Raw genomic sequence first — 27959 nt, forward strand, 5'->3', positions numbered from 1 at the left:
TAAAATTAAAATACTCAATGGAAAAATTGAAAACTTTGAAACAATTCAAAGATATAAATGGACTAAAACACACCCCTGTCACCCACAGTAATTCCTCTGCATTCCAATGCACACTGTTCAAATGGATTCTCCATAAGTGCTGGGGAACTGCTACAATTGCACACCCTATTGCTGGTGGCAGGACTTGCACTTTCACTGACCTATACATGGGCACTAAATGTGGTGAAATTCCATTACTTATGCATCAAATCGAGAGATTTTCCCACAAAAATTGGGGCAATAATTGAATCTTGGGAACAGACACTATAACAAAAAATACATTTTGCATCTGCAACACATCCTTGAAACTTAATTTTATGTTCTATTTTACTTAGGTTTATTATAGCTGTAAACGAGTAAAAATTTGTAGCCGTCCAAGCATTTTTTGTTGGCTTAATGGGGTGGCTGACTTACTCCAGTTAAAATTCCAAATGATTTCCTTCAAGTCCAAAGATCCCTGAAGATGGCAACATAGGTCGTAGGGCAGTAAAGAAGGCATACGGGAAGCTGGCCTTCATTAGCCAGGGTATAAAATATAAAGCATGGAAGTTAGGGTACAGCTTTAGAAAATATTAGCGAGCCCACACCTGTAATGGGTGCAGTTTTGGTCGCAGTATAGAAAGGACACGATTGCTCTGAAGAGGGTGCAGAGGAGATTCACTAGAATGTTGCCTGGGATAGAGTGCCTCATTTATGAGGAGAGGCTGGACAGGTTGTTCGTTTTCCTTGGAGCAGAGAAGGCTGAGTGGGGAATCTGACAGAGATGTACAACATTATTACGGGGCTTAGCAGAAATGCCTATAATCATGTTTAAGGTAAGGAGTAAGAGGTGTAGCAGGGATATAAGGAAGAATGTGGGAATACCTTAACAATTCAGATTGCCATGTTTCATGACGGCAGCTCTCCATCTCCTTCACGAGGGCCATAAGGGATTGACAATTACTTATGGACTTGCCATTAATGCCACAATGTGTAGGTGAATAAAAAAATAGATGGTAGGTCCATGCCCACTTGAGTAAATAAGCCAGCCTGATGTTTTAGTGTGGTGACAAACGAGTTCTGCACTTGAAGAGATACCCTTTTTAATGGGGTTAAACTAAGGTGATAATATTTTCTGATCAAAATCCAGGGACACATTAAAAAAAATGTACTCAACAGCAGAATTCCTGATGCTTGCATTCTATAAAGAGCTCTGATTACATTACATCGAAAAATGCCAGGAAAAAGAAGGCAAGGGTCAGGTACAGGCAGCTGGGATCAAGTGAATCCCTGGAGGAGTACAAGGAATGTAGAAATATAGTCAAGAAGGACATCAGGAGGGCAAAAAGGGGGCATGAGATATCTTTGGTAGAGAAGATTAAGTAAAATCCATAGAGAGAATTTATAAGTACATTACATTAAGGGAAAAAGAGTAACTAGAGAGAGAATAGGGGTCCTCAAAGATCAAAGGGGACACCTTTGTGTGGAGCTGCAGGAGATGGGCAAGGTCCTTAATGAATATTTCTCCTTTGTTTTGACTGTGGAGAAAGACATGAAGATTTTGGAACTAGGAAAAGTAAATGGGGAGGTCTTGAGGATAGTCTGTATTACAGTAGAGGAGGTACTGGATGTCTTAAAAGGTATGAAGGTAGACAAATCTCCAAGGCCTGACCAGGTATATCCAAGAATACTGTGGGAAGCTAGAGAAAAAATTGCGGGAATCCTGGTTGAGATATTTGCATCATCGGTAGCCACGGGTGAGGTGCCGGTAGACTGGAGGGTAGCGAACGTTGTGCCTTTATGTAAGAAGGGCGACAAAGAAAAACCTGGGAACTATAGGCCAATAAGTCTAACACCTGTGGTAGGTAAGTTACTGGAGAGATTTCTGAGGGATAAGATATATGTACATCTGGAAAGAGAGGGGTTGATTAGGGGTAATCAGCATGGCTTTGTGCATGGGAGATCATATCTTATGAACTTGAGTTTCTTGATGATGTGGCCAAGAAAGTTGATGAGGACAGGGTAGTAGACGTGGTTTATATGGACTTCAGTAAGGCTTTTGATAAGGTTCCACATGCTGGGCTGCTCTGGAAGGTTAGATTGCATGGACCCCAGGGGGAGCTGGCTTATTGGATACACAAAGCAGAAAGTGATGGTATAAGGTTGTCTCTCGGACTGGAGGTCTGTGACTAGTGGTGTGCCTCAGGGGTTGCTGCTGGGCCCATTATTGTTGTCATCCATATTAATGATTTGGATAAGAACGTACAAGGCATGGTTAGTAAGTTTGCAGATGACACTAAATAGGTGGTATAGTGGACAATGAAGAAGGTTATCAAAAATTACAGGGGGATCTTGATCAGCTGACTAAGTGGAAAATGGAGTTTAATTCAGATAAGTGTGAGGTGTTGTATTTTGGAAAGTCAAATCCAAGTAGGACTTTCACAGTGAACGGCAGGGCCCTGGAGAGTATTGTAGAACAGAGGGACCTTGGAGTACAAGTAAATGGTTCAGTGAAAGTGAAGTCACAGGTGGACAGGGTGGTGAAGAAGGCTTTTGGGATGCTGGCCTTCATATGTCAGGCATGGAGTATAAGAGTTGGGAGGTCGTGGTGCGGTTGTACAGAACATTGGTGAGGCCACGCTAGGCGTATTTTGTTCAGTTTTGGTCGGCCTGCTATAGGAAAGATGTTATTAAACTGGAAAAGGTGCAGAAAAAATTTACAAGAATGCTGCCAGGACTTGAGGGACTGAGTTATAGGGAGATGTTGGACAGGCTAGGACTTCATTCCTTAGAGTGCAAGAGACCGAGAAGTGATCTTATAGAGGTGTATAAAATCAAGAAGGGCATAGATAGGGTGAATGCACTCAATCTTTTTCCCAGAGTTGGGGTATCAAGAACTAGAGGGCATAGGTTTAAGGTGAAAGGTGAAAGATTTAAGAGTAACTTGAGGGGCAACTTTTTTACAAAAAGGTTGGCATCCATGTGGAATTAGCTGCCAGAGGAAGTGGTTGAGACAGGTACAATAACAACCTTTAAAAGACAATTGGACAGATACATGGTTTGGAAGGGTTTAGAAGGTTATGGGCCAAATGCTGGCAAATGAGACTAGCTTGGATGGGGCATCTTGTTCTGTATGGACCAGTTGGGTGGAAGAGCCTGTTTCCATGCTGTATGATTCTATGATTCTATAACATTAATATAACATTGTTAACATCTTTAACACTAAAACATAATCAATGCCATCTGGTGATGAAGCAATTATTAGTTGTGAAATTACGTACAAATCATGAGTTAATTGTGCTTATGATCATATGGTAAAACAATAATGGAACAATAATTCTATTAAATAGTGTAAAAAGAAAACACTTTGAGTGGGATGAGGATAAGGGGGAGAAAAAGAAATGGGAAGGTAGGGAGAAGAGCATTAGGTAGAAAGTGGGGAATGGGGAGTGTCAGGGTAGATAATGCTGATAGAGAGAGGGAGAAGGAACAAGAGAGGAAGAATGGGGTGGGAGTACTGCCCCAAATCGGTGACTGGATGATGTGCAGAGAATTCAACTAAGTTCCAGCTTTCAGCCCAAGGAACTGAATCCAGACTTCAGGTTGCTGTGTTTCCTCCTGCGTTGTATATCTCTGACTGTGCGCCCTTTCTCTCCTTCTCTTCCTCTCTCTCTCTCCTTCTTCTCCTCTTCCTTTTTCTTTCTTCCTCCCCCTTTCCGATCTCCCACCTACAAAGCAGTTAGAGGTGAGACTAGCAACCCTGAGTTATGAATGGCTCTGCTTTCTCTTCCACACCTCAGTTCAATGTTAGACGTTGAATCTGCAGGAGCTGGAGGTGGGGAGGACAACAGAGTGAATCTGCCCTCAGTGGCGGATGGGACAGGGCACTTCAGATTGTCTTGGCAGAATCTGTCTCTGAAGGTAGGCATGTGGGGTCCAGTGAGCATTAGGCCTTGGGATGAGGTTGATGATTGTGATGGTGGTGGTGGAAGTGGCTGCAAGTGTTGAGTGTTCTGGTATTGGTATTGGTTTATTATTGTCACTTGTACCGAGGTACAGTGAAAAACTTGCCTAGCATACTGATCATACAGGTCAATTCATTACACAGTGCAGTTACATTGAGTTAGTACAGAGTGCATTGAGGTAGTACAGGTAAAAACAATAATAGTACAGAATAAAGTGTCACAGCTACAAAGAAAGTGCAGTGCAATAAGTTGCGAGGTCACAACAAGGTAGCTTGTGAGGTCAGAGTCCGTCTCATCATATAAGGGAACCGTTCAATAGTCTTATCACAGTGGGATAGAAGCTGTCCTTAAGCCTGATGGTATGTGCCCTCAAGCTCCTGTATCTTTTTCCTGATGGGAGAGGAGAGAAGAGAGAATGACCCAGGTGGGTGGGGTCTTTGATTATAGAAACATAGAAAACCTACAGCACATACATGTCCTTCGGCCCACAAAGTTGTGCCAAACATGTCCCTACCTTAGAAATTACTAGGCTTACCCATAGCCCTCTATTTTTCTAAGCTCCATGTACCTATCCAAAAATCTCTTAACAGACCGTATCGTATCTGCTTCCACCACCGTTTCCAGCAGCCCATTCCATGCACTCACCACTCTCTGAGTAAAAAATTTACTCCTGACATTTCCTCTATACCTACTCCCCAGCACCTTAAACCTGTCTCCTCTTGTGGCAACCATTTCAGCCCTGGGAAAAAACCTCTGACTATCTACACGATCAATGCCTCTTATCATCTTATACACCTCTATCAGGTCACCTCTCATCCTCCGTCTCTCCAAGGAGAAAAGGTCGAGTTCACTCACCCTGTTTTCATATGCTGGCTGCTTCGCCAAGACAGCGAGAGGTAAAGACAGAGTTCAAGGATGGGAGGCTGGCTTCCATGATGCGCTCTGTCCACAACTCTCTGCAGTTTCTTGCGGTCCTGGGCAGAGCAGTTGCTGTACCAAGCCGTGATGCATCCAGATAGGATGCTTCTGGGAGGGAGGGAGTGGGAGTGGGGGGTGGGGGGGAGGTGACATTGCAGAACTAGCATCTAAAACAGATGCATTTATTTCATTGTTCTTTGTTGGATTGGGTACAAATCTCCTGCAGTCCTCTCTTATTATTTCTTGTCTTTCCTTTCTTATATAATCAATATTCAGATACTTATTAAGAAGCCTTTTTTTTAAAAAAAGTTTTGTAGTTCAGCACATTCACTATTACAATGACAATCTTGCAATTGTATGTATGACTTTGAAATTTGTGTTTCCATTTCTTATTTTAAACTATGAAATTAATAACTCAGGAAAAACTAAACAGTGTACAAAACATTACATTCACTGCTACTTGGCCTTTGGAAAACTGCCATGAGTTTAATTGGAATTTAAAGGCAAAATTTGTCATGAATCTCTAATATTTTTGGACAAACACACTGGTGCTGAGCATCTTGTGAACAGCAAGCTGAGTATGCTACTGTCCAGGCTAAATGCAATCCTTCAGCATCTATATACAAATGCTTTGAAAATACAATTACATTGAATATATCTTATTATACTTCCAGCAGAAGTTAAAACAACAATGGAGCATTTATATACATAAAGGTTCTGGAGGGCTCGTTATATTTCATTTGCTTACTAAGACTTCAAGTTTGACTTGATACTCCAGTGTTTCATTAGAACATAATTTCCAAACACCTGTTAATATCAAATCAGTCAATGCAGAAAAATTCAAACCGATCCATGTATTGGGACGTTCGAGTTTCCCTTGATGGTGCATTTTGCAGAAGAGCCTTTTGATATAACACATTACATTTAAGATGGATCGCTGAGATTCAGATTTCAAAGTCACCATTAACTCTCCACTAAATTCTTAAACATTGCAACCACAAAATAAAAGTTTGCGAATGTGTTTTAAAATCAACCAACCCACAACTTTCAGTAATATCCCAAATTAACCCATCTGCATCGACTTTCATGGTTGACTGCATTCCTTGCTTTATATTTGGCTTTGACCCACAAAATGTAAACTTTCCAAATTATTTTTTTCTTCAAAAACTTGCAGGATCTTACTCTAATGTCGTAATTAATACAAAAATATTCCTTTTGACACGGTAAGGTCTTAAATAAAAAGCAGACTTAATTCTTTTGGACATTAATCATCTAAGACTTGTGCACAATTAAATAACTGTGATGTAATCACAAAATATAATTCAAAATGAATAATGTATAGTAAAAGCTTCGGCTGATCCTTTTGTTAAGTTTTATCAGCTTACAAATATGCTATCTTAAATTGAAATGAGGCATCCTTTTGATATTTAGTTATATAACTAAATAGTTGAAGCACATTTGAAAGAAATAATAGGAACAACAAGAAGTTATTGAAATGCAAAGTATATCAGATAAAATAGTGGAGCTACTTTCTGCCTCATTGGAGTTTAGAAGAACATTCAAAAAATCAGCCAATCCCCTTTCTGGAAAAGAAACAACCTCTTACATTGTCATTGGACCTGGGTAAAGATAATTAGTAAATAAATCAGTGAATGTAAGTCATATACTGCATGTACTGAACTGGTGCTGGATGACTGGAATAAATGGTAAAGAAAGTGTCACAGCAGGTATGTCAGTATGTCTGTTGGTGCTAGCTTCACCATTTCGCTCAGGAATGGTAGAACAATTAACCTTGGTATATTCTTTGGTGTCGTAATACCCAAAGAAAATGTAGTTTTGAGACTCTAAGGATGGACAATAATCAACAACAGGTATTGAAATGATTTGTTGCAATGTTACCACTGGTAGAGGTTTATGATAAAAGTAATACTTTTTATGCAGATATGAAATGCTGAGGTGCAATATTTCTGGTGTTTTATTTAGGACTAACGAAAAAAAGAACCTAATAACTCTTAACTCTTCTCTTTGACTCCTTAACACAGTCAATGAGAAAACAGTGTCAATAGTTTTTATGTGCCCTATTTAGTATAACAATGGACAGTTAAAGAAAATCTAATGGTAATGGAAATTTATAAAGTATCAATACTATCACTTGTTATCTTATGAATACTGGTTGAGGATTACATTTAACACTGAATCTTAGGCTTTTAACAATTTTGAACTTTACTCAGGAGTGATAAGAACCTTTAAACTCTATTGCTACAAAAGTAGCAACAAATATTTGATTTCAGTGGTTTTAATGAATCAACAGAGGAAAGTTACAAAATACTTAAGTTACATTTTGTAACAAAGACTTGAGTTGTTATTGGGTAACTGTTGGTTTTTGGTTACCCTAATGAACAGAAAATAATCCTTTGTCATTAAAATATTGCACTAACATGGATATACAGTACCACTAAGTGTTTGGAACAATAGTGAGTCTGTTTATGTCTTTCTACTGCATTTTATACAGGTGGAACTGAGAACAGCTTGGTGATACCTGAGTTAAGCTATTGCTTTGCTTCACTAATAATATTGCTCCATTGGAAGACATATGACCAAAAATCAACAATCAAAGGCAAATGGCAAATATTTAGTTTCTCCCTTTTCACTTTTTCATTGGATGTTAATAGCCATTATGTGCTCTTTGAAATGGTGGATTACACTGTAACTTTGTGCCTTTTCTGAACTGTCCCCATGCAAAATTGATAGACCTATTAACCTATAATATGAATAATTCAATCATTAACAAATAATGGTGGTAATGTTTAAATTGATAAACACTCAACACATTACCATAAATTGTAATACTTATTTCCAAAGATATAAATGTAAGTTTTAGGAAATGGAACTGAACCAGAATTCTGTGAATGTGATTATATCACACATCATTTGGATCAGTTGGTCATTTAGTGTGTAGGATTTTCACAGAGTAGAACAGTGTTGCCATGTGGAACTTTTGAACTTTTAACCAATTTCAAAGTCTGTGCCAATGAAAATTAGTAATGTGATATACAAATGAATAAGACCATAATATTCATACATTATACCAAGAGCAATATTAAATGCAACACTTAAACATTTGGTGAAGAATAGTTCTGGATATTAAAAACAGTAGCAATACCAAACTGTGGTCATTTGCAGCACTACACCAAATACCATGGAATACCTGCAAATTGAAAGATTGTTTTAAGGTTTTTTGATTTCTGCTCTGGACATTATTTTTGCAGTAAGGCAGAATTATTAGGACAATTCCATCTTACCAATTACAGCAAAAAGGTATTCATTTCTTTGTTTTATTTTCATTAATAGTTCTATGTGAAAAATAATACCACTCCACGAATTCAAAACAATAACTTATGTTACAGATAAGAGTGAAGGAAATTTCTTGGTGCTCAGAAACGGTTTGGGTGATCTGACAAATATCTGATGTACAAGTGGTGCTGCAGTTGACAATACTACTGAAAACTGATAATTCATTCATCTGATCACTGGTTGCAAAAGCTCACTTTGTGGTTTGCTACTATTTGGTAAATACAAAATGTAATTAATTTTATGTGATGCACACAATTATTTTCTTACCTATTTGCTTTATTGTTCATTAGGAAGACATATTATTTTCAAGCTTATTTCTAATAATGGTTGTTATAAAGCTGTTTTATGATTGTTTTGTTTCCCGAAGGTTCAGCTGTTGTGTACATTTTGTGGCTTGGGATAAATGTCCTAATATGATTCTTGAAGCTATTAAGATTAAGATGTAGAAGAAATTTTCTATCAGAACAAGTGGTGTTGTTCCTTGAAAGTCAGTTGATATGGTATTTTGAATTATGCAAAAAAGCTATTTAAGACACAACTATGAATGCCTGGATTTTTCCTCAACAGGCAATACAGATGAATTACTCATCTTAAAGTCACTTAAATGTGATTACTGACACTTTTTTTTATTTCTGTGCTATTGATCAGAAGGGAGTTACAGCATCTCTTTTTTTAAATGTTTAGTTTGAAATCTGGAATGTGTTGTGCTTAAAATTTCATACTCAGATATATATTTTCCTGCACACAAGGCTAGCATTCAGCTAAAAACTGCAAATACATTCCCCCAAAGCACTCTCTTGGCATAGAACAATTTGAGATCCACAGTATAATTCTATAAAAAATTCTGATTTAGTCTGCTTTACATTAAAGTTTCAGACTGGTGGGGCAGCATATGTGAAACCCAAGTTTATTGTATCTTATAGAGATCTGAGGTAGCATGGGTGAAAAAATATATACATGCAAGTTTGTTGCATCAGGTTACTGCATGTAAAACCTGAAATTTGCAAATTGATAATGAGAAAAGAACATATTTAGAATGGTAAGATCACTGAGAATTTAAACAAAAATAGCAAGGCCCAGGACAATTCAAGTTGTTTTGTAAAGGACATTTCTTTTTGTTTTGTAAATTGATAAAGAAAAAAGGGTATAATGGTAAGACATTTTGAATGGTAAGCTCTTTTAGATTTATAATCAACTAGCAGAATCCAGGACAAATTGTCTTGTGAAGTGGAAAAATACAGCCATCTTTCTTTCACCATTTTTATGTTGGTTGCACATCTAAGGTTTTGGCTGTTGTTCAATTATCGTCACCATTGAATATGACTGTGTGTGAAGGCTTTATTTGTAAGTACTGATTATGAATAAACTCACATAGTTCTGGATAATTGTCTTGCATACCTGCTGAGTACTATTAAATTTGCATCATTAGTTACAGAAAAATGATGGATATGTTGCAAAACTTAGAATGTATCAGGATGGTGCAAAATTCTTGAACAAAACGATTTTGTGGTCTGTTCACATTTAAGCATTTTATGTTGAAAATTCTTTTAACAATGCAAACAAAATTATAATAGTTTCTGGAATGCAGTTTATTTTCCATTAGTCCTGCACTGTTAAAATACTTATTCATCTTTGTTTCCAGCTGGAAAAATGTTCAGTCCTTCATGTCATACAAAACTGCTGTTGTTCCTCTTCATAGCACAAATGGCAGCAAAAGATGAGTTCAAGAAAGATGAAGATTTTTCAAGAGCTCTATTTCCAACCTCAACAGTACCTGCAGAAGAACTTGGTACTGATAATTCAGATCTCTCATCTGAAAGTTCCACATTGAAATCAACGTCTCTACGTTTATTTGACACCTTCTCAACAGTGCCTCCATTTGAAGATAGTGGAAATTTTACTATTGATTCAGATGAGTTCCTTTTTAACTGCTGTGACTGCTGCCCCCCAGTACCAGGACAAAAGGGTGAACCAGGAGAGCCAGGCCAAGCAGGTAAACATAGCTGAAAATGTGGTTGAAACATCTAGTAAATGTTTTGCATCATCTTTAGAGCCAGTGTGCAATATCACAAGCATCTTGATCACTATCATTAACAGCTGTGAATTTGCTCCACTGCAAAGGAAAATCTGAAAACATACAAAAGGCAACAATCCAAACGTTGGTGGCAATTGTTCTGCATTACTTTGGTCACCAGTGCTCTTAAGTTCAGTGATACCAGAAATGGCATCCTCTTAATGTATGTAATGCAGGCAGAGCCTGCTTCAGTAATTTGGTACCATGGCTTTTTGATTGATTTGCTGCCACATACTGGATAGTTTATTTGAAGCTACTTTTATTGCTGTTCTTCTGTTGACATGTTAATACCTTTATGAAAGATTTGTAGTAAACAGCTCTGTCACAGCTTTTATGGTTGAACCCTAGTTGCCTCTGTGCCTTACTATATGTTTTTTTCTATTCTTAAACCATTCCTCTTTAAGGCTGGCCAGATGGACATTTCATGAATCAATAGCTTTGGATAAAAGACCATTTTCCCAAATGCCATGCCCAATGCTTCAAGCACTGAATCTCTGGACTGTTAAATAATGTGAGCTCAGCAGAAATTAAAGCTGGCAGTGGAGCAAGCCTATTGTACTTAGCTGTAATGTTGGCCCCATAAAGGTCTACTAAGTGCCAACTATTCCATTAGTGCTTATCGTTTGATTTTTTTTAAAATGAATCATCGTTCTACACCTGACCATATATAATTTTCTCAGTTTCTATCCATTATTTTGTTCAGCAATTATTTTTCTTTGCAAAATATAAGATGAGAATGTCCAATCAATCTTTTTGGGAGCTGAAGTGTACAAGTGGAAATACCAGTCCAAGTCCAAAGCTAATTGCATTTTGATGCTCGGGAAGCTGAAGTATACCTGTGAGGTTTTTTCATTTTTATCACTGGATGTCAAACTGGCTGAGATTGGTTACAAAATGAATCACATGAAGAATAAAACCTTTTTCCTCAATTGAAGAAGAGCATCATCTGAGAATTTTCTCTGCTTGATAACAGCTACCTTTGTCATCTCTTTATTGCACAGACTGACACTATTTAAAACAAATGCTGTCACTGGAAGTAACGGGCTGAAATAAATAGAGCAGCACAGTCCTTCAACTAATGTCAAATCAGAGAGAGCTCACCAAGGAATGTTAGACACAGAAGTTTATGACATCTTTTGGCCTCGTATGTGATATTATACTTAGACATCAATGTGAGAATGTCTTGTATCTATGAAAGTTAACACCTGCTCCTTCCCTTTGAAGAGTAGTGACCAGCAGCAACATTTCATGTTATCTGCACAACGCTGTAAATAATATTAGTATCATATTTGAACTGGCAGTATTAAAGATGCATGACTATCTTTACCTTGGTCTAAACTGGCTCAAAACTGTGGGAAGCTTTGTCCTATGCACTTTCATTTACCATAAACTAGGTTGGAAATGCTGATACTCCATTGATGTAAATTCCTAAAGTAGGTGGAGAACAAGTTCTTTTCACTTCATGAATCTTGGTTGGGGGAAAACAGGGATAAAAGTGAATGATCACAATGACCTAAGGCAGTCTGTACCTCAGAAATGCCACCTGCTGTTGCTTGCCTGTGACTAGAGATATACCACTTATTCTAAAGCTTGTTAAAGTGTAATATGAAAAGCAGCTGTATTAATGTGAAAGAAAATCAAAAAAACTGCAGATGTTGGAACTCTGACAATAAAACAGAAAATGATGGAAACACTCAACAGGTCAGGCAGCATCTGTGGAAAAAGGAACAGTTAACACTTCGGGTCCATGGCCCTATGTAGCACAGGGAAAGAGAATAAACAATAGCGGTTTTGAAAATCCCTTTGTGGGCTTGATTTGCTGAACATTTCCAGCATTTTCTATATAAATGTGACTTAAATTTAGCTAGTCTTATGTGTGAGCTACAGGTTAAATAACCTACGTTTAATATTGATATTTAAGTAAGAAAATAATATGTCACTGTGTCTTCAAGTTAAAATATTAAAAACTCAAGCTGAGATCTTAAAACAATGTTAGTGAAGGTTTAACTGAACATTGCTGGTAGCGGCAGCAAAAGAATTAATTTGCAACTAATCGGTTAAAAGTAGATTGATCTTCACATTTTATTACTGATCCTTTAGAAATTTATATTTACATTTTAAACACAATTGATATAACTAAAATTAAATATATATACAAAAACAGTAGAGATATGAAGCATGTAATATTTCTGAAATTGTAAATTTAATTTTTTTTTAACTTTAATAATAACCATTGTCAAAATTGTTTGTAATCTGCAGGATAAAGGTCTGATGTCATTAGAAGTTCCCATAGCTACTTATGAAATAGAAGTGTGTCCAATATGGTTTAGTTCGAGGATTTATACAATTTAGTTTGACACAAAAGTTATCTGTTACAGTAATGTTTTATTTTGTATTAAGGTGGCTAAATCTTAGCTAACTCATACATATCTTGACCACAATGATGGAATTAAATTATCACAGCAGTGGTTAGTTTGAGAGATTACGGTTTGGGTGAGGAGCTGAAGTACACTGGACCTGGTCTGGGACTTGTGTTTGCCTCTCATGTGATACTTGGTCTTCAGACGTTGCGTGGTTCCCAACATATTTCCTGGAGCCTATTCCACTGTTCCTAAATATCTCTGACATTTCACATCATTTAGATACAGTTGAAAATATTTAAAGAAGTTAAAATTATTATGTTAATAAAATTACAAACTAATAAGTTCATTTAAAACCACATTTGGCTTATGTAAATGAATGGAAATCATTAATACTACAGCGAAGTAAGAAAAAAACAAGCTACTTTCTTTCATTTATCTTCTTGGTGAAGGCCAGCAAACCTAAATGAATGAAACAGGCTGTGCTGAATGTTCCACTGAATGCAGGGTCCAGTGCTGAGTCCAGTGGTGGAGCAGGAGATCAGATACATCACCATCTGACCTCCAGCAAATTTCACTCTTCTGAGGTGAAGTGCACAGGAAATAATGTCTGGAACACGATGACATACACACACTAGCAACTTCGCCAGTCCTTATGGAGCCATCAGCAAACCATCAGCTAGATTCAGCCCATTAATTTCCTGATGTCTCGGGAGCAGTGGCCTGGGGATGGCATACCCTAAAGGTTTTGCAGTGTGTTTATTAAACTGCCTAAACACAGTCATTAGATTATTTCTGGATGGAGCAATCGGTCAGTTTGATACAGCATATTCACTGGGTCTAGAAGGCAAAAGTTCTTTTTCTAGGAGGCTGCAGAAATCTACCACCCACCTGCCCTATTACATCTCTCCTCCTCAGACAATGATGTTCAGTCTACAGCCTCCTGCAGAGTGAATCATTCTGATGATCCACCCTCCTCTGTGCAGCTGCAGCCTGTTGCAGTTCCTGAGACGTTTCTGGTTGTCCTCAAGTCATGCCCCTCTAGATCCTGCAGTACTGCTGCAGAAACAGCACTCATTCTAATGTGGCTGTGGAAAGCTGCCAAGTGCAATAACTGAGGGAATATGCCCAAAATTCATAAATGTAGCACATAATCAGCAACAATTTTCTCCAAATGCTCTCAAAGAACCAACAATTCTGCTAATAAAGCATTCCATAGACAATCAAAGCAACAAATATTGTATTAATGACCAAATGTCAGCTTAGCGCTCACCTAATGCTACTTTTGTTTCACTGGTGAGTTCCAGAAGCTTGAGATCCCCGTGCACCATTAACTCAACATAAAAGTTACGACTAACATTGTCTTTAATGATCACTTGATGTGTTTAAAATCTCCAATCTGCCTCTTCCAATAGTTTCTCTGAAGCTTTCTCTCTTGTGCGTCAGTGCATTGGCATTTGCCTCCTGAATCATTATTCTTTTTTGTGGATTACTCACGCTGGCAGCTCCCAAAACAACTGATCCCAACGATTAAATTCCACCCCTTCCATAACACTAAGGCAAAAATAAAATGCTGTTAAATTTAAAACATAGATGAATTTTCCCAAACTACGTCTTTTAGAATATTGTGTTTTTAGTTTTAGAGTATTGCAAATCATCAAGCACTATTCAATTTGTAAAGAGCAGGGCTCAAGAACTTGAGATTTTTTCATGTTTTCTTATAACATAGAAGGATGGCATTTGGCTCTTCTAGTCTATACCAGCTCTCAGAGCAATCCCATTCCTTCAGTTACTTCCCCGTAACCTATTCTCTCACACATGCCCATTAAGCACTCCTGATTTTTCCATCAGCTGCCTTCATCAGAGGTAACTTATGGTAACCAATTGACCTAACAATGTTGGGATGTGGGAGGAAATTAGAGCATATAGGGGAAATCCACACAGTCATAGGGAGAATGTGCAAACTCCACACTGAGAACATTGGAGGTTAGTACTGAATGCAGGATGTGGGATCTGTAGACCGCTGAACGACCTGCAGCAACACTGGACCACCCACACTTCGTTTCTGCATGTCCTTCCTTGAGCATTTTGAGACATGTAAGTAGTGAAAGGCATTATAAAACAGAGCAGGAATCAAGTCCCTTACAACATTGCAAACTGACACTCATATTTGTTACAGTGTGGTTTGATGAAATTCTCTGCTTGGTCTGGTAATGAGAGCACAAAAATATTTTGAAATTTTCAACACTACACATTATTTTTTCATTTTTTGCAGGGCCACCAGGTGAAAAAGGAGATCAGGGAATAACAGGTTTACCTGGATCCCCAGGGTTACCTGGCATAAAGGGTTCTGAGGGAGAAAGAGGTAAGCTCTTGAGTGTATTTCCTCAGTCCAAGAATTGGTCAATTGAACCACCCAGTTGTTCTTTTGGTGCCAAAGCGACCAATGTAATTAGAACTTTGCATGGACTCTCAAGCACAGATTTGTAGTTTACTTGAGCTACTCATCACATTGACTAGTGTGCTAATGCACACGTTGCATAAGCAGACTGGAAGTATCTGACATCAACCCTTGCATGTCACTGATTTGATACTTTCCCTGTCATATTGGGCCAAACCAATGTATCTAGCTGTGTAATCTATGCATAGGGAACCTGGCTTAACCAGTTGGAAGAAGTCCCAGCCACATTATTTAAAGAGATCCTCCGATGCAAATATTTTTGTGGGTTAAACTGGAGATTAAGCTATTTTTAGAACTGTGCTGGAGAGCAACTTCCAAGGAAGGAAAGGCAGCTGAGATGCAAGGAAGCTTTATCTGTGCAGAAAATTGGGACTGTGTTGGCAGTTCTCTGGCTCTCCAGCCAGCCCAGAAGGAGGAGGAGGGAGCACAAGGAAAGGCCAAGCTGGCAGAAAAGGAGAAGAAGGAAGAACAACAGGACTGTGTCCAGGAGAGTCCTGTTCTGCTAGAGTCTAAGCAGCTTCAAGGTTCACCCAACTGAGGACCAAAGTGTGTGAAGGATAAGGTTCACCAGAAGTTATTGCTGAGGCCTGTCAGGCAGAGTTTCATTCACAGAGCCATGCTGGACCACCCTACTATGAACTTCATTTTCTTGGCCTTCAAACCATTGCATGAATCTGCAGCTGACATGAGTCACAGCTCACAGCTTGTGGCACATGTCACACTTATGATGCGGTAGCTCTCTTCTCAAGGAAGAGGCAAGTCATTTGAGGTGCTGGCTGTGATCATCAGATTGGGTGACAATGTGCCTGCTTCTTAACTCAGTTGTGGTTCAGCAAACCAGGGCCTGTGGAGATGGAAATAGTTTACAATCTGAAAGAAGAAAGGCAGAAGGATGGCAGTGGATTTAGATGTGTGTTTACATCTTGCAAATCAGAAATAATTGTGGGATGAAGGCAAAATGGGATGTGAAAAGGCGGGTTAGATCTGAGTATATAATCATGTTCAATGAATGTTACGTCACTGTTTGCCACGGATTCTGTGTTGGCTGCTTTGATAAAGGGGCACATCCTATCTTCTGGTCAGCTCAATCAAAGGATATGATATTAACTTTGCCATTTTGGTGATTATGAGCCATCTTGTCCCAGAAAATGCATTTGTGATAGTATTGCAAAGTATCTGGGTGTTGTGCCTACATTGATTAAATAGCTGTGAATGGTTGTAAGTTATGAAGGTTGGGCGTGAGTGTATGAGTGGTGGTAAATGTTTGAGGGTGTGGTGGGGTTTATGCTTTTCGGATGGGAGTTGTAACTGACAGAGATTTTTATAAGGTGGGTGAAGCCAGGGGTGTAGTTGTTGTAGAATGGGATATGTGGATGAGTTCAGTGACCTAGAACAGATGTGTGGGTTTGTTAAACCTTGTCTGGCATGGCAGCCAGGTCCTGGGTGATCTTGGTGGCTACCTTAACCCAGTGGTGTTCATAATGGATCCCAATATCTTCTTGGGAACTCTGCACACAGAAAGACGTCTCTTTCCTTTTGGCCACCTCATCCATGAAGACACGTTGAAGAAAGGGGTGCCCGTACCCTTTTGCATTCTGCCATAGACTTTCCCAAATTTTTGAAATGACTTCCAAAGTGCCTGGAGCCAGTGAGCAAATAGGTCACTGTGATAAAAAGCATGGGGAACACAGGGTGGATGCTTTGGATGTAATAATAAGACATGTGGTTACACTTCAGGTACAATGTGCACTTGGACGAATTGGCCCAGATTGTTTGTATATATACAACTTCAGGCCACGTTTTCAATTTCTCCCTCAGTGTAGTTTCAGAACGAATTCTATATTAATCAATGTTTCCTATTGAGAACTTATCATTTTTGTTGGAATTACTTATTATTGAATTTTGATATATGATGCAATTTACAAAGACAAATTTTCTTTCCTAAAACTAAGTATTTAATGGACATGTTTTAAAACAAGACATTCTTGTGTTTAGGACCAAAAGGAGACCGTGGCCTGGATGGATTTGATGGTCTTCCAGGATTTATAGGAAAACCAGGGGAAAAAGGTATGGTAATGAAGATGCTATGTACACATACGAAGGTTTGTAATACATTCAATCACAAGATCATTGTACACGTATATCGTCCAAAACTCTGATGAAATGCCCCATTACGATGCTAAATTTCAAATAATATTAACTGATGTAAATTATTTTAATTAGAGGCAGTTTGATTGTAATAGATGGCAGTGTTATTTATTGTATTTGCTATGATTGGTATAAAACATTTCTAGGAATAATACATCTTCATGTGCTCCTATTCCCAAACAAAACACTTAATTCAAAACTAATAAGAAGAATTAAACAAAATGCTGAAGCAACACAAACATGAACATAAGAAAACAGAAGCAGGAATGGTCCACCCAGCCCATCAAGCCCCATTATGCATTGCTGATCATTGCTGATCTTCCCCAGGCCTCTTATGTGCCAATTCCATATAGTCTATAGATTAGAGGAACAGCACCTCATATTCTGGTTTAGTAGTCTCCAGCCTGATGGACTGAACATCAATTTCTCTAACTTCTGGTAACCATTCCCCTCTGCCCCCCTCCCTTTGTTTTCCCTCATCCCACTGGCCCCATCACCCCTCATCTTTCCCCTCTCCTGCCCTTTTGATCTGCCCATCACCCACACATTCCTTCCTCTGGTTCCCCTCCTCACCTCCTTCCCTTTACTCCATGGTCCACTGTCCTCTCCTATCATCTTCACTTCCACCTATCACCTCCCAGCTTCTTACATCATTCACACTCTCCCCCCACTCCCTAACATCCCTGTCTCACCTGGATTCACCTCTCTGTCACCCTTGCTCCATCCCCTCCCCCTACCCTTTTATACTGGCTTCCCACCTCTTTATTTCCAGTCCTCATGAAGGGTCTCAACCTGAAACGTCGACTATTTTCCTCCTAAAATGCTGCCTGACCTGCTGAGTTCCTCCAGCATGTTTGTGTGTTGCTCCAGGTTTCCAGAATCTGCAGTCTTTCTTGTGTTCTCACACAGTCTTCAATGCCCTGATTTTTCAAAATTGTATCTACTTCCTCTTTAAATACCTCTTGTGACCATTCAAGACTCTCTCACAAGAAGAAGCATCTCAACATCTATCCCATCATGCCCCCTTATGACCTTAAATGTCTCAATAAAATCACTCCTCATTCTTCTAAACCCCAAAGAACACAGAACCAACTTTTTGCCATTTGTGGTCGGATAACCCTCTCATCCCAGGAGTAGGCCGAGTGAATCTCTTCTGGACTGCTCCAAAGCTGGTATATCCTTTCTTAAATAAAGGGACCAAACCTGTACACAGTACACCAGGTGTGGCTTCTCTAAACACTGCACAATTGTAATAATACGTCTCTATCTTTAAAGTCCACTCTCCCAAGCAATAAAGACCAATATGCCATTTGCCTTCTTCATTACTTGCTTCACTTGTATACCAACTTGTTGTGCTTTATGCACAAGAAGACCTACAGCTCTCTGCCATTCATTTGCAGTCTCTCTCCACTTAGATAATAGTCTGCCTTTTGATTCCTCTCACAGAAATGAATGATTTCATACTTTTCAACATTGAGCTCCATTTGCCAAGATTTTGCCCACTTACTCAACCTACCTACAACATATTTCAGAACTCAAATATCCTTATTGCAGCGTACCCTACCACTCATTTTCATTCATCTGCAATCTTGGAGATCTTACACTCTGCCCCTCCAAGTCCTTAATATTAAAGAACTGAGTACCAGGGTCTGATTCTTGAGGCACTGTGCTAATAATGTCCTTCCAGTCCGAAAAAGACCCATTTATTCTGACTCTGTCTTCTATGCGATAACCAGTCTTCAATCCAGGAACAACCTTAGAAATTTAAATTTGTTCATTGGATGTCCATTTTTTTATTTATCCATGATTCCATATTCTGGTGTTTCTACCAAACTAACTTTTGCAATGAGGTTCATTATATATCTACCTGATTCAACAATTGTTGATATCCTTAATTGTCCACTGCCAAATAACATAGAGGTAGCAGTGAATCCTTTGTGTTGAAGATCTATTTTCAGGTTTAATTTTGTAGGCTCTAAGGTGACTGATGAGTCTGATTTTTTGAGCCGTAAATATACTGGAAGATATGACAGCTGGTATTAGATGATAGGGTTAATTCACCAATGGCCAGAGATTAGTACCTGTCTTTACTGTGTATGTCTGTAACCAGGGTGGGATGAGTTTCCTCAAAATTGATCACTCCTTCTCTGACAAGTCTTCATTAGAAGGTCTTATTGTGGGTCACTGTCTTCCAGTATGAGATCTTTGATGCCACATCTTTGATGTTTACCTTGAGGGTGCTTTCAAAGCTTTAATTTTGGCTGTGTTTTGTCTTGGTGAGTTGAGAAGTTCTTTCAGTGGACATGCACCAGTTCTGCTCCCCCTCAATTAATGCTGTATAGTCAGGGTCTCAACACTGGAGTTGCTGGCCATCACCAGGACATTGATATTAGTGTGGTGGTCTGCCCACCTTACGTTATGAATCTTCTGCAGAAAGTGGTGGTTTCATTTTAGGTTTCTAACATGATTTCTGGAAGTCAGTCATGTCTTGAAACCATTGATCAAAGTTGTATTTGCTACAGCTTTGTAAACTAAAAGTCTGATTTGTACTCTGGTGTTGTGGTCATTGAACATCCAGTGAAACAGTGTGTTGAAGGCAAGTTTGACACAGTGAAACCTGCACTGAGTTTTGACATCTATGTTTGGCTTCAGTTAGAGATGGCTGCCAACACTGAAAAAGCATTCTACATTTTTCAGTTCCTCATTGTTAATGTAGATCTTCCTTGCCGGATCTAAAGGTTGACCAAAAGCAGGCTGGTGGACAATTTTGGTTTTGCCACTTGTTAAGGGTTAGCTCCAGCCTGCTGTAAGATTCAGAGAAGTGGTTTAAAAAAGTGTTTATAGATCATCCTTTGAATTTGCAACAAAATCATAATCATAAGTGTACTGGAGTTTGATTATTGCTGTCTTGTTACCTTAGCTTTAGTGTGGAGTCGTTGACAAGTTGTTTTGTATTTACTCCAATGTTCAAAGATTGTATTTATGACTACAAGGCAACCTTTATGTACTTGCTCCCATCCTTGTCATATGATGGAAGCAAATTGCATTAACCAATTGGATCCAGATGGTCAAAAGACATTCAAAAGACTAAGGAGCTTGGTCAGGTGATTGAACAAAAAACATAAGAAATAAATTCCGGAGTAGGCCATACGGTCCTTCATATCCCTGCCACCATTTGTAACCTAATGGCTGATCATTTACCTCTGTACCACTTTCCCGCAGTACCGTTGTATCCCTTCATTCTCATAATATTCAAAAATCCACCAATCTTGCCTTGAATTATCTCAGCAACTAAGCCTTTGTAGACTTTTTGGATAGAGAATTCCAATGATTCACTACTCTCCGGGTGAAAAAGTTTCCAATATTGAATGCCTAACCCTTTACTTTGGGGTTATGAACACTATCTCAAGACACTCTAGCTCGGAGAAAGATCCTCCTTGCATCTAGTCTATTAAGCCTGTTGAGTATTTTGTGTGCTTCAATAAAATCACATCTCATTCTTTTAAAATCGAGTCCAGTCTGCTTAATTTCTCCTGTTAGAACAATTGCTCCATGCCAGGAATCAATCTGTTTAGCCCTTGTTCTACACCCTCAATTACAAGTATATCCTTCTTTAGTTAGGGAGGCTGGATGTATCCACAGTATTTCAGGTGTGGTCTTATCAGGGCTGCAGACAACTACAGTAAAATGTTTTAATTCTTGTACTCAAATCCCTTGAAATAAAGGCTAATGTATTATTTGACTTGTTAATTGCTTTCTTTACCTGCATGGTTACTTTCAATGATTCATAATCAAGAGCAGCCAGGTCACTTTGAACACCCAATGCTGTTCAGTCTTTCACCAATTAATAATTATTCCACTTTTCTATCTTTTCTACCAAAGAGACAACCTCATCTCTTTTTACATTATGTTCCATCTGCTGTGTTCATTTAACCTGTCTATATCCCTGAAGCCTCTCTGTATCTTCCTCACAACCCATGCCAGTTTTGTATCTCATCTAACTAGGTCTATAGTTTTAACCTGCATCCTCTACTACATATTGACATAGATTATTGACTGCACAAGTGGGAGTTTTGCTCATTAGGATCATGTCTTTTATTTTTGATTAACATTTTTCTGCAGCCGCTGGTGCTGGTACACTGTGTGCATGGTGGGTTTATCATTAAGATAATTGACCTTTAAGTCCATGGCCTGCACCACCAGCCCAGAGACTTGAGATCAGATCCCCACATGGTAGCTGTGAAATTTAAATTCAATTCATTAAATAAACTGGAATTGAAAAGTAGACTCATTAATGTAGACTGCCAAACCTTTGGATTACACCATTAACCCATCCAGTTCATCAATACCCTTCAGGGAAGGACAGTAACGGCCCTTACACAGCATGGTCTGTATGTGCGTGGTCTGTGCATGCCCAATGCATTGTGGTTGACTTGTAAGCAAGCCCCTCAGTTGTATCTAAACAGCTACTGTACGTTGAAACATGATAAAATTGAATTGATCACTTGGCGTGACCTGGTCATTGACTGCAAACACTAACTTGCGACTTGGAAGCAACGGCCAAGTTGCTTCCAGTTAACCTTACAAAATCTTCCTCTGGAGATGAATAAGCTGCCACACACACTAGTCAAGGAACACCCTGATGTATTCATACTTGCAGAATCATATGTGACAGTCAATATGCCAGCCCCTGCCATCACAAGGTATGTCCTGTCCCATTGGCCAGACAGACACATCAAGGTTCAAGTTCAAGTTCAAGTTCAAGTTACTTTATTGTCATTCATCCTTGCTATAAAAACACATGGCGGAACGAAATGTTGTTTCCCCCAGACTCACACAACAGAGGACGTACATAGAACAGAAGACATAGAATAAACACAAACAAAAAACAAAAAATCAAAAAAAATAGTGCAAGTACAAATAATGCAAAAAACTGGTATATACAAAATACAAATTTAGTGCAGAGTTAGTGCAAAACCAAGTTGGACAAGAGAAATACAAGCTCAGTGTGTTGTACTCATTGTATAAACATGTTCAACAGCAGCCAAAGTTCTTATACGCCATTGTGCAAACCAGAGCTTTTGACGCGGCATTTGTCTACCAGGGTATTCAGGAGCCTGACAGCCTGGGGGAAAGAACTGTTGTGCAATCTAGTAGTTCTGGCCCGGATGCTCCGGTACCACTTGCCAGACGGCAGTGGGACAAACAGGTCGTGGGAGGGATGAGAAGGGTCATCTATAATTCTATAAACCTTACGTGTGCATCGTGTATTGTAAGTATCCGAGATGGAGGGAAGAGGTACTCCAATGATCTTTCTCGCTGTACTCACAATTCTCTGCAAAGACTTACGGTCAGTGATGTTACAGTTACCATACCAGGCAGAGATGCAGCTAGTCAGGACACTCTCAGTGGTACCCCTGTAGAATGTGGTGAGGGTGGGGGAGGGCAGGTTTGCTCTTTTCAGCTGCTGTAAAAAGTGGAGACGCTGCTGTGCCTTCTTGGCGAGGGAAGAGATGTTAGTTGACCAGGACAGGTCGTCTGCTATATGTATTCCCAAGAATTTATAACAGCTGACTCTCTGTACAATGATGCCATTGATGCACAGGGGTAAGTGGTCAGCCTGAGCCTTTCTAAAATCCACAATCATCTCTCTTGTTTTGTCCACGTTCAAGCGTAGTCATATAGAGGGAGAAAGTGGCCTTGGAAATCCTCAGCATTGATTCCAGGCTTTGTGAAGCCTCAGGGCACCAGATCAAACATGGGCAAGGAAAACTCTTGCTGATTACCAACTCCATCCTCCCTTAGTTTACTGATCCATGTGGACAACAGATGGGAAGAACACTGATAATAGCATAGGTACCTGTTAGGCTTTAGTGCCCATCACCAGTGACCAAGCTGGTTGAGTCCTGAAGGACACAGCTGCCAGACTAGATGTGCATCTGGTGGTAAACATTGACTGGAAATTCTGCGGGAACAGCCACACAAATACCGTGGCAGTTCAAAAGTCAGGTATCCTATAGTGAGTGGCTCACCTTCTGGCTTCCCACCATCTACAACCAGTAAGTCTGCCTTTTAATATATGCAGGAAAACATGATTTAATGAGAAACTCAAATTGTACAGGAATCAATTCCTTTTCTAAGGAGTCGTTAAACCGTAAAACAAATTTTTAATCTCTTGAAAAAAGGTCTAAAAATAGAGGAATTCAAGTGAAAGTGAAGTACAATTCAGTTCACTACTTAATGAGAAAACTCTCCATTCACCAATTACACAGTTGCTGGTTAGAAGTATACTGAAAGCAAGCATACCTTGTAGGAGTGACAACCACCTCTTCTTTCTCCACTGCTCTTGGGCACACCATTCAACAACTTTGTTCTACTGTAATGATATCAAGAAGAGGGGAAGCAATTGGGTAGGGCTTCTAGATGAAGTTTTTGAAGAATAAGAGGAATAACCAAAGGGGTTTGAAAGATGCCAGATGAAAACGCAATTATCTTTAGAAAATTTTGGATTGCAGAGCAATTTAGCAGACTATACTCACCCTTTGAGATTGTATGAACATAGTTACTGATGATGGAGGCTGTTTCATTGATTAGTTCTCAGTAAGCTGTAAATAGCTTAGTATAATTAAACTACAGCAATTTTTAAGAATCAGTAAAAGTGATCTTGAAAGACTTAATGGTCTTTATTCAAAATTGAAGTATTAAACTGGAAGGGCTAAAATTATGCAATGCTGCTTTCCAAAGATGCTAGAAATACCTTTAGGAAAACTCAAATTTCAAGAAAATAGATATTAAACACTCACTCAAAAAGTCTCCTGAGTTTATTTGGCAAATTTCTGCATTAACAAAATAAAAGGGACTGTCTTGTTTAATAGTGGTCAATGACCATTGTAATAGAGAATATTTTAGCAATAGCACGTGGTTAAATGTTGTTTTATTTCTTTAATTTTAATTTAATTTGTCCTTCAGTGTTACCCCAAGATCCTGTTATAATTTGATTACTTCATCTTCTGTCTAAATCTTTTCATCAAGTACAATGCCACATACTTCTATTGCAAGTTGGTGCATATAAATAGATACACAGCTTGATCAAACCTTTTTTGTATTGTGAATATAAAGTATGTAATAAAAACAAGATTAATGTGACTAATTGTACCAGAAAGAAGTATGCAATTCAGCAATTTACCATTGTTCCTTTATCTCAATTTATGGATTTAGCATATCAGAAAATCCATTACGCATTTGTTTGTAATTCTTCTGCTTGAAGTGTGCTGATTATTATTATCATATCAAATGCTTGTAACTTCTGAATATTTAGAAGATTTTCCCAGCCACCTTTGTGTTTTTATTTCAGGTGAGCAAGGAGCAAAAGGTGATAAAGGGAACATTGGCTTCCCTGGATTTAAAGGAGATAAAGGTGACAAAGGAGGTCCCTGTGAAAATGGCACCAAAGGAGAAAAGGGAGAGCAGGGGGATGTGGGCAAAATGGGGTTAACTGGAGAAAAGGGTGAGAAAGGTGAGAGAGGAGACATAGGAGAGAAAGGAGAGTGTGGGGACATTGGTGAGAAGGGAAATCGTGGAGATCCTGGTATAGAAGGTGAAAAAGGTGACAAAGGTGAAAAAGGGGATCCGGGGATGGATGGTATCAAGGGAAATGATGGAATTATTGGAGAAAAGGGAAATCAGGGCGAAAAGGGAGACAAAGGGGACCGAGGATTACAGGGGCCAAAAGGATTGGTAGGACCAAAAGGAAGAGATGGTGGCAGAGGTCTGCGTGGGAGAAGAGGTAGTCGTGGACCAAGGGGTTTACCGGGGCAGAAAGGTGAGGACACAAAAATCACACCATCTGCATTTAGTGTTGGATTGTTGCCGAATAAGTCCTTCCCTCCTGTTGGCACTCCAATAAAATTTGAAAAAATTTTCTACAATGACCAGAATGCCTACAATCCAGTAACTGGAAAGTTCCGCTGCAGTATTGGGGGTACTTACTTGTTTTCATATCATTTGACAGTGAGAAGTAGACCTATAAGAATTAGTCTGGTAAAAAATGGGAATCGGACCCTGAAGAGCAGAGATGCAATTTTCGGTCAAGATATTGATCAGGCATCCGGCATGGTTATTCTTAAACTGAAACCCAATGATGAAATCTGGTTAATGATAACTCGAGAGTGGAATGGGGTTTTTGCCAGTAATGATGATGATAGTACATTTACAGGGTTTATTTTGTATCAAGACTAGACTTTTTATATATATATATATATATATATATATATATATTAATCCACATTTTGTAACCACTCTGGAACTTCATTGAATGTATTGCTGGTTTTAGATCTAGTTCTTGCTGGGTCAAAAAATTAAATAGTCAATATTTGAAATAATCATAAAAATGAAAATAATTTTGTTGATTGTTGTTTTGAATGTATTTGACACTGTACTGAGTACATGATATTAGTTTATTAAACCAATAAAGTCAGTGAAAATTTGGCATTTACTTGATTTTGTTTGTAGCAATTTTATATATATGTTTGTACTATGCACTAATTCTGCTCCTATATCTTATGGTCTTATGTTCTTATTAGTCTACCAGGACTCAGGAAGCTTTGTACTTTGGCACAAGAAGCACAAATTGTTCTGAAGGTCAGAGGGTGGCATACTTTACAGTCTGCTCCATAGCTTACTGTCTGCTCCATAGCTTACCGTCTGCTCCATAGCTGGACTTGCCAGTTGGCCCAGTGGTGAAGCAATAAGTGGGTGAGAAAAGGGTTCTGGTGTATTTTACACTGGCCTCAGCTTTATGGGAAGGAAAGCTGGCAAGTGTTTCTGTCCCTGTCAGTTCTAATTGTAAAGGATCACATGAGACACAGCATACAAGTAACTTTGCACAAAGACTACTGCACTTTTTCCTGAATTTATCTGATTTGGAGATGAAATAGAAAATGAACATTCAAATGAGACAGCAACACACGAATGATAGAGAAATGAGGGGCTACGTGGGAGGGAAAGGTTAGATAGATCTTAGAGAAGGATAAAATGTCAGCACAACATTGTGGGCCGAAGGGCCTGTACTGTGCTGTAATGTTCTATGCTCTGTGTTATCACATAGGAGGAACTCAGTGGGTCAGGCAGCATCTATGGAGGGAAATGGACAGTCATCACTTTGGCTCAGACCCTTCGCCTGGATTGAAAGATAGAGGGAAGATGGCCAGTGTAAAAAGGTGGGGGGACGTGGTGGAAGAAGAGATAGCAGGTGATAGGTGGATCCAGGTAATGATGGGTGATAGGCAGATGGAGAAGGAGAGAAGCGGGTCCCTTCAGCACCTTGTGTGTTGCTCCGGATTCCAGCATTTGAAGTCTCTTCATTCAAATGATATAGATCAAAGAAACATAGAAATAGCTGGGGACAGAAAATGTTTCAATTGCATTTGTGGAGAGGAGGAGGAGGGAATAGCTAAGAGAAAGCTCTTCATCAGGACATGCTTTGTTGTGGGATTGTACAGATGGCAGAAATGGGAGCATGTCACCTGGTCACATTGAGGTTGGTGAGGTGAACATGATGGCAAGTCCAACCCAGTCATTGTTGATGAGAGGGGAGGAATGGATAATAGCAGAAGCATGGGACATGGATTGACAAGAGACTGCAGATTCTGGAACCTGGGGCAAAAACCGAACTACTGGAGGAACTCAATGAGTCGAGCAGCATCTGTGGGGGGAAGGAATTGTTGATATTTTTGGGTCGATACCCTGCTTCAGGACCGATGCATGGGAAATGGAATAAACTGGGTTCAGAATCCCGCACAGGAAACAGAAGAGAAATTCTAAGTGAAGTCAAAGCAAGGGCTGTGATATAGCATTAGTTAAAAAATAGTTGGAGTTTTTATATAAAACCATAATAAAACACAATTAAGCTAATTCCTGGCAATATAATGGTATAAAGCAATTCTGTCATTTGTTATAATCAGTAATTCATGATGTTGATTCTCTGCTTTCCTGCTGTGAGCTTGAGAGTTTCATTAGTCATTTTTCCAATTTTAATCCTTGTCTTTAATTTTTCCATCCCTGGTTCTTTTTCTCCCATCGTGAATTTCTCTTTCTCTAACTGTTCTGTGGCTTTCCATGGACATCTATCACAGGTTTAACTGTTATGAAATTCATGCTTCCTCTCACCCTGTTTCTTGAAAGGCTTCTTTTCTTTTCAACACTTGGGATGTAATCGAGAACCTTGAGACCATGTGTCAGGAGCAGACAGAGGATCTGTGTAAGAACCACCACACAAAATAACTGGCTACCTGTGTCATCAACCACCTCCTGCCCCATCTGTGGAAGAGTCTGTAGTCCCCATAATGGCCATGTCAATCACCTCAGAACTCGCAAAATGGGAGTGAAAATAAGTCATCCTCAATCCCATGGGACCGTCTAAGCAGAAGAAGAGGAAATCGTCTAAGATTACATCTGAACTCAGTTCAACTTTAGTACACTGTATTTATTATGCTGTTATCACTTATCTTTTTTTTACACTGAAATGAAATCAGATCAACATTTTTATACTGGCTATTTTAACTGGTAGAAACACACTACACTAAAGTAATGTTAAAACTATAAATGTCTGACTGCAGGAAAAGGCCATTAAAGATGACAACCTGTGTGGTATTAGAGAGTCA

The 27959-nt window shown here is 39.0% G+C and overlaps 1 protein-coding gene across 1 annotated transcript in view; it reads left to right on the forward strand.

Moving 5' to 3' along the window:
• Positions 1-25536, forward strand: part of otol1b (otolin 1b) — a 28755-nt gene extending 3219 nt beyond the window's left edge. Inside the window, exons 3-6 of the mRNA XM_052018609.1 lie at positions 9955-10248; positions 14965-15054; positions 17146-17217; positions 24653-25536. Coding sequence (XP_051874569.1) covers positions 9955-10248; positions 14965-15054; positions 17146-17217; positions 24653-25536 — 1340 coding nt within the window. The remainder of the gene's footprint in view (positions 1-9954; positions 10249-14964; positions 15055-17145; positions 17218-24652) is intronic.
• Positions 25537-27959: the final 2423 nt, after the last annotated feature.

The sequence above is a fragment of the Pristis pectinata genome, chromosome 6 (genome assembly GCF_009764475.1).
Source record: "Pristis pectinata isolate sPriPec2 chromosome 6, sPriPec2.1.pri, whole genome shotgun sequence".
Lineage (NCBI taxonomy): Eukaryota > Metazoa > Chordata > Chondrichthyes > Rhinopristiformes > Pristidae > Pristis > Pristis pectinata.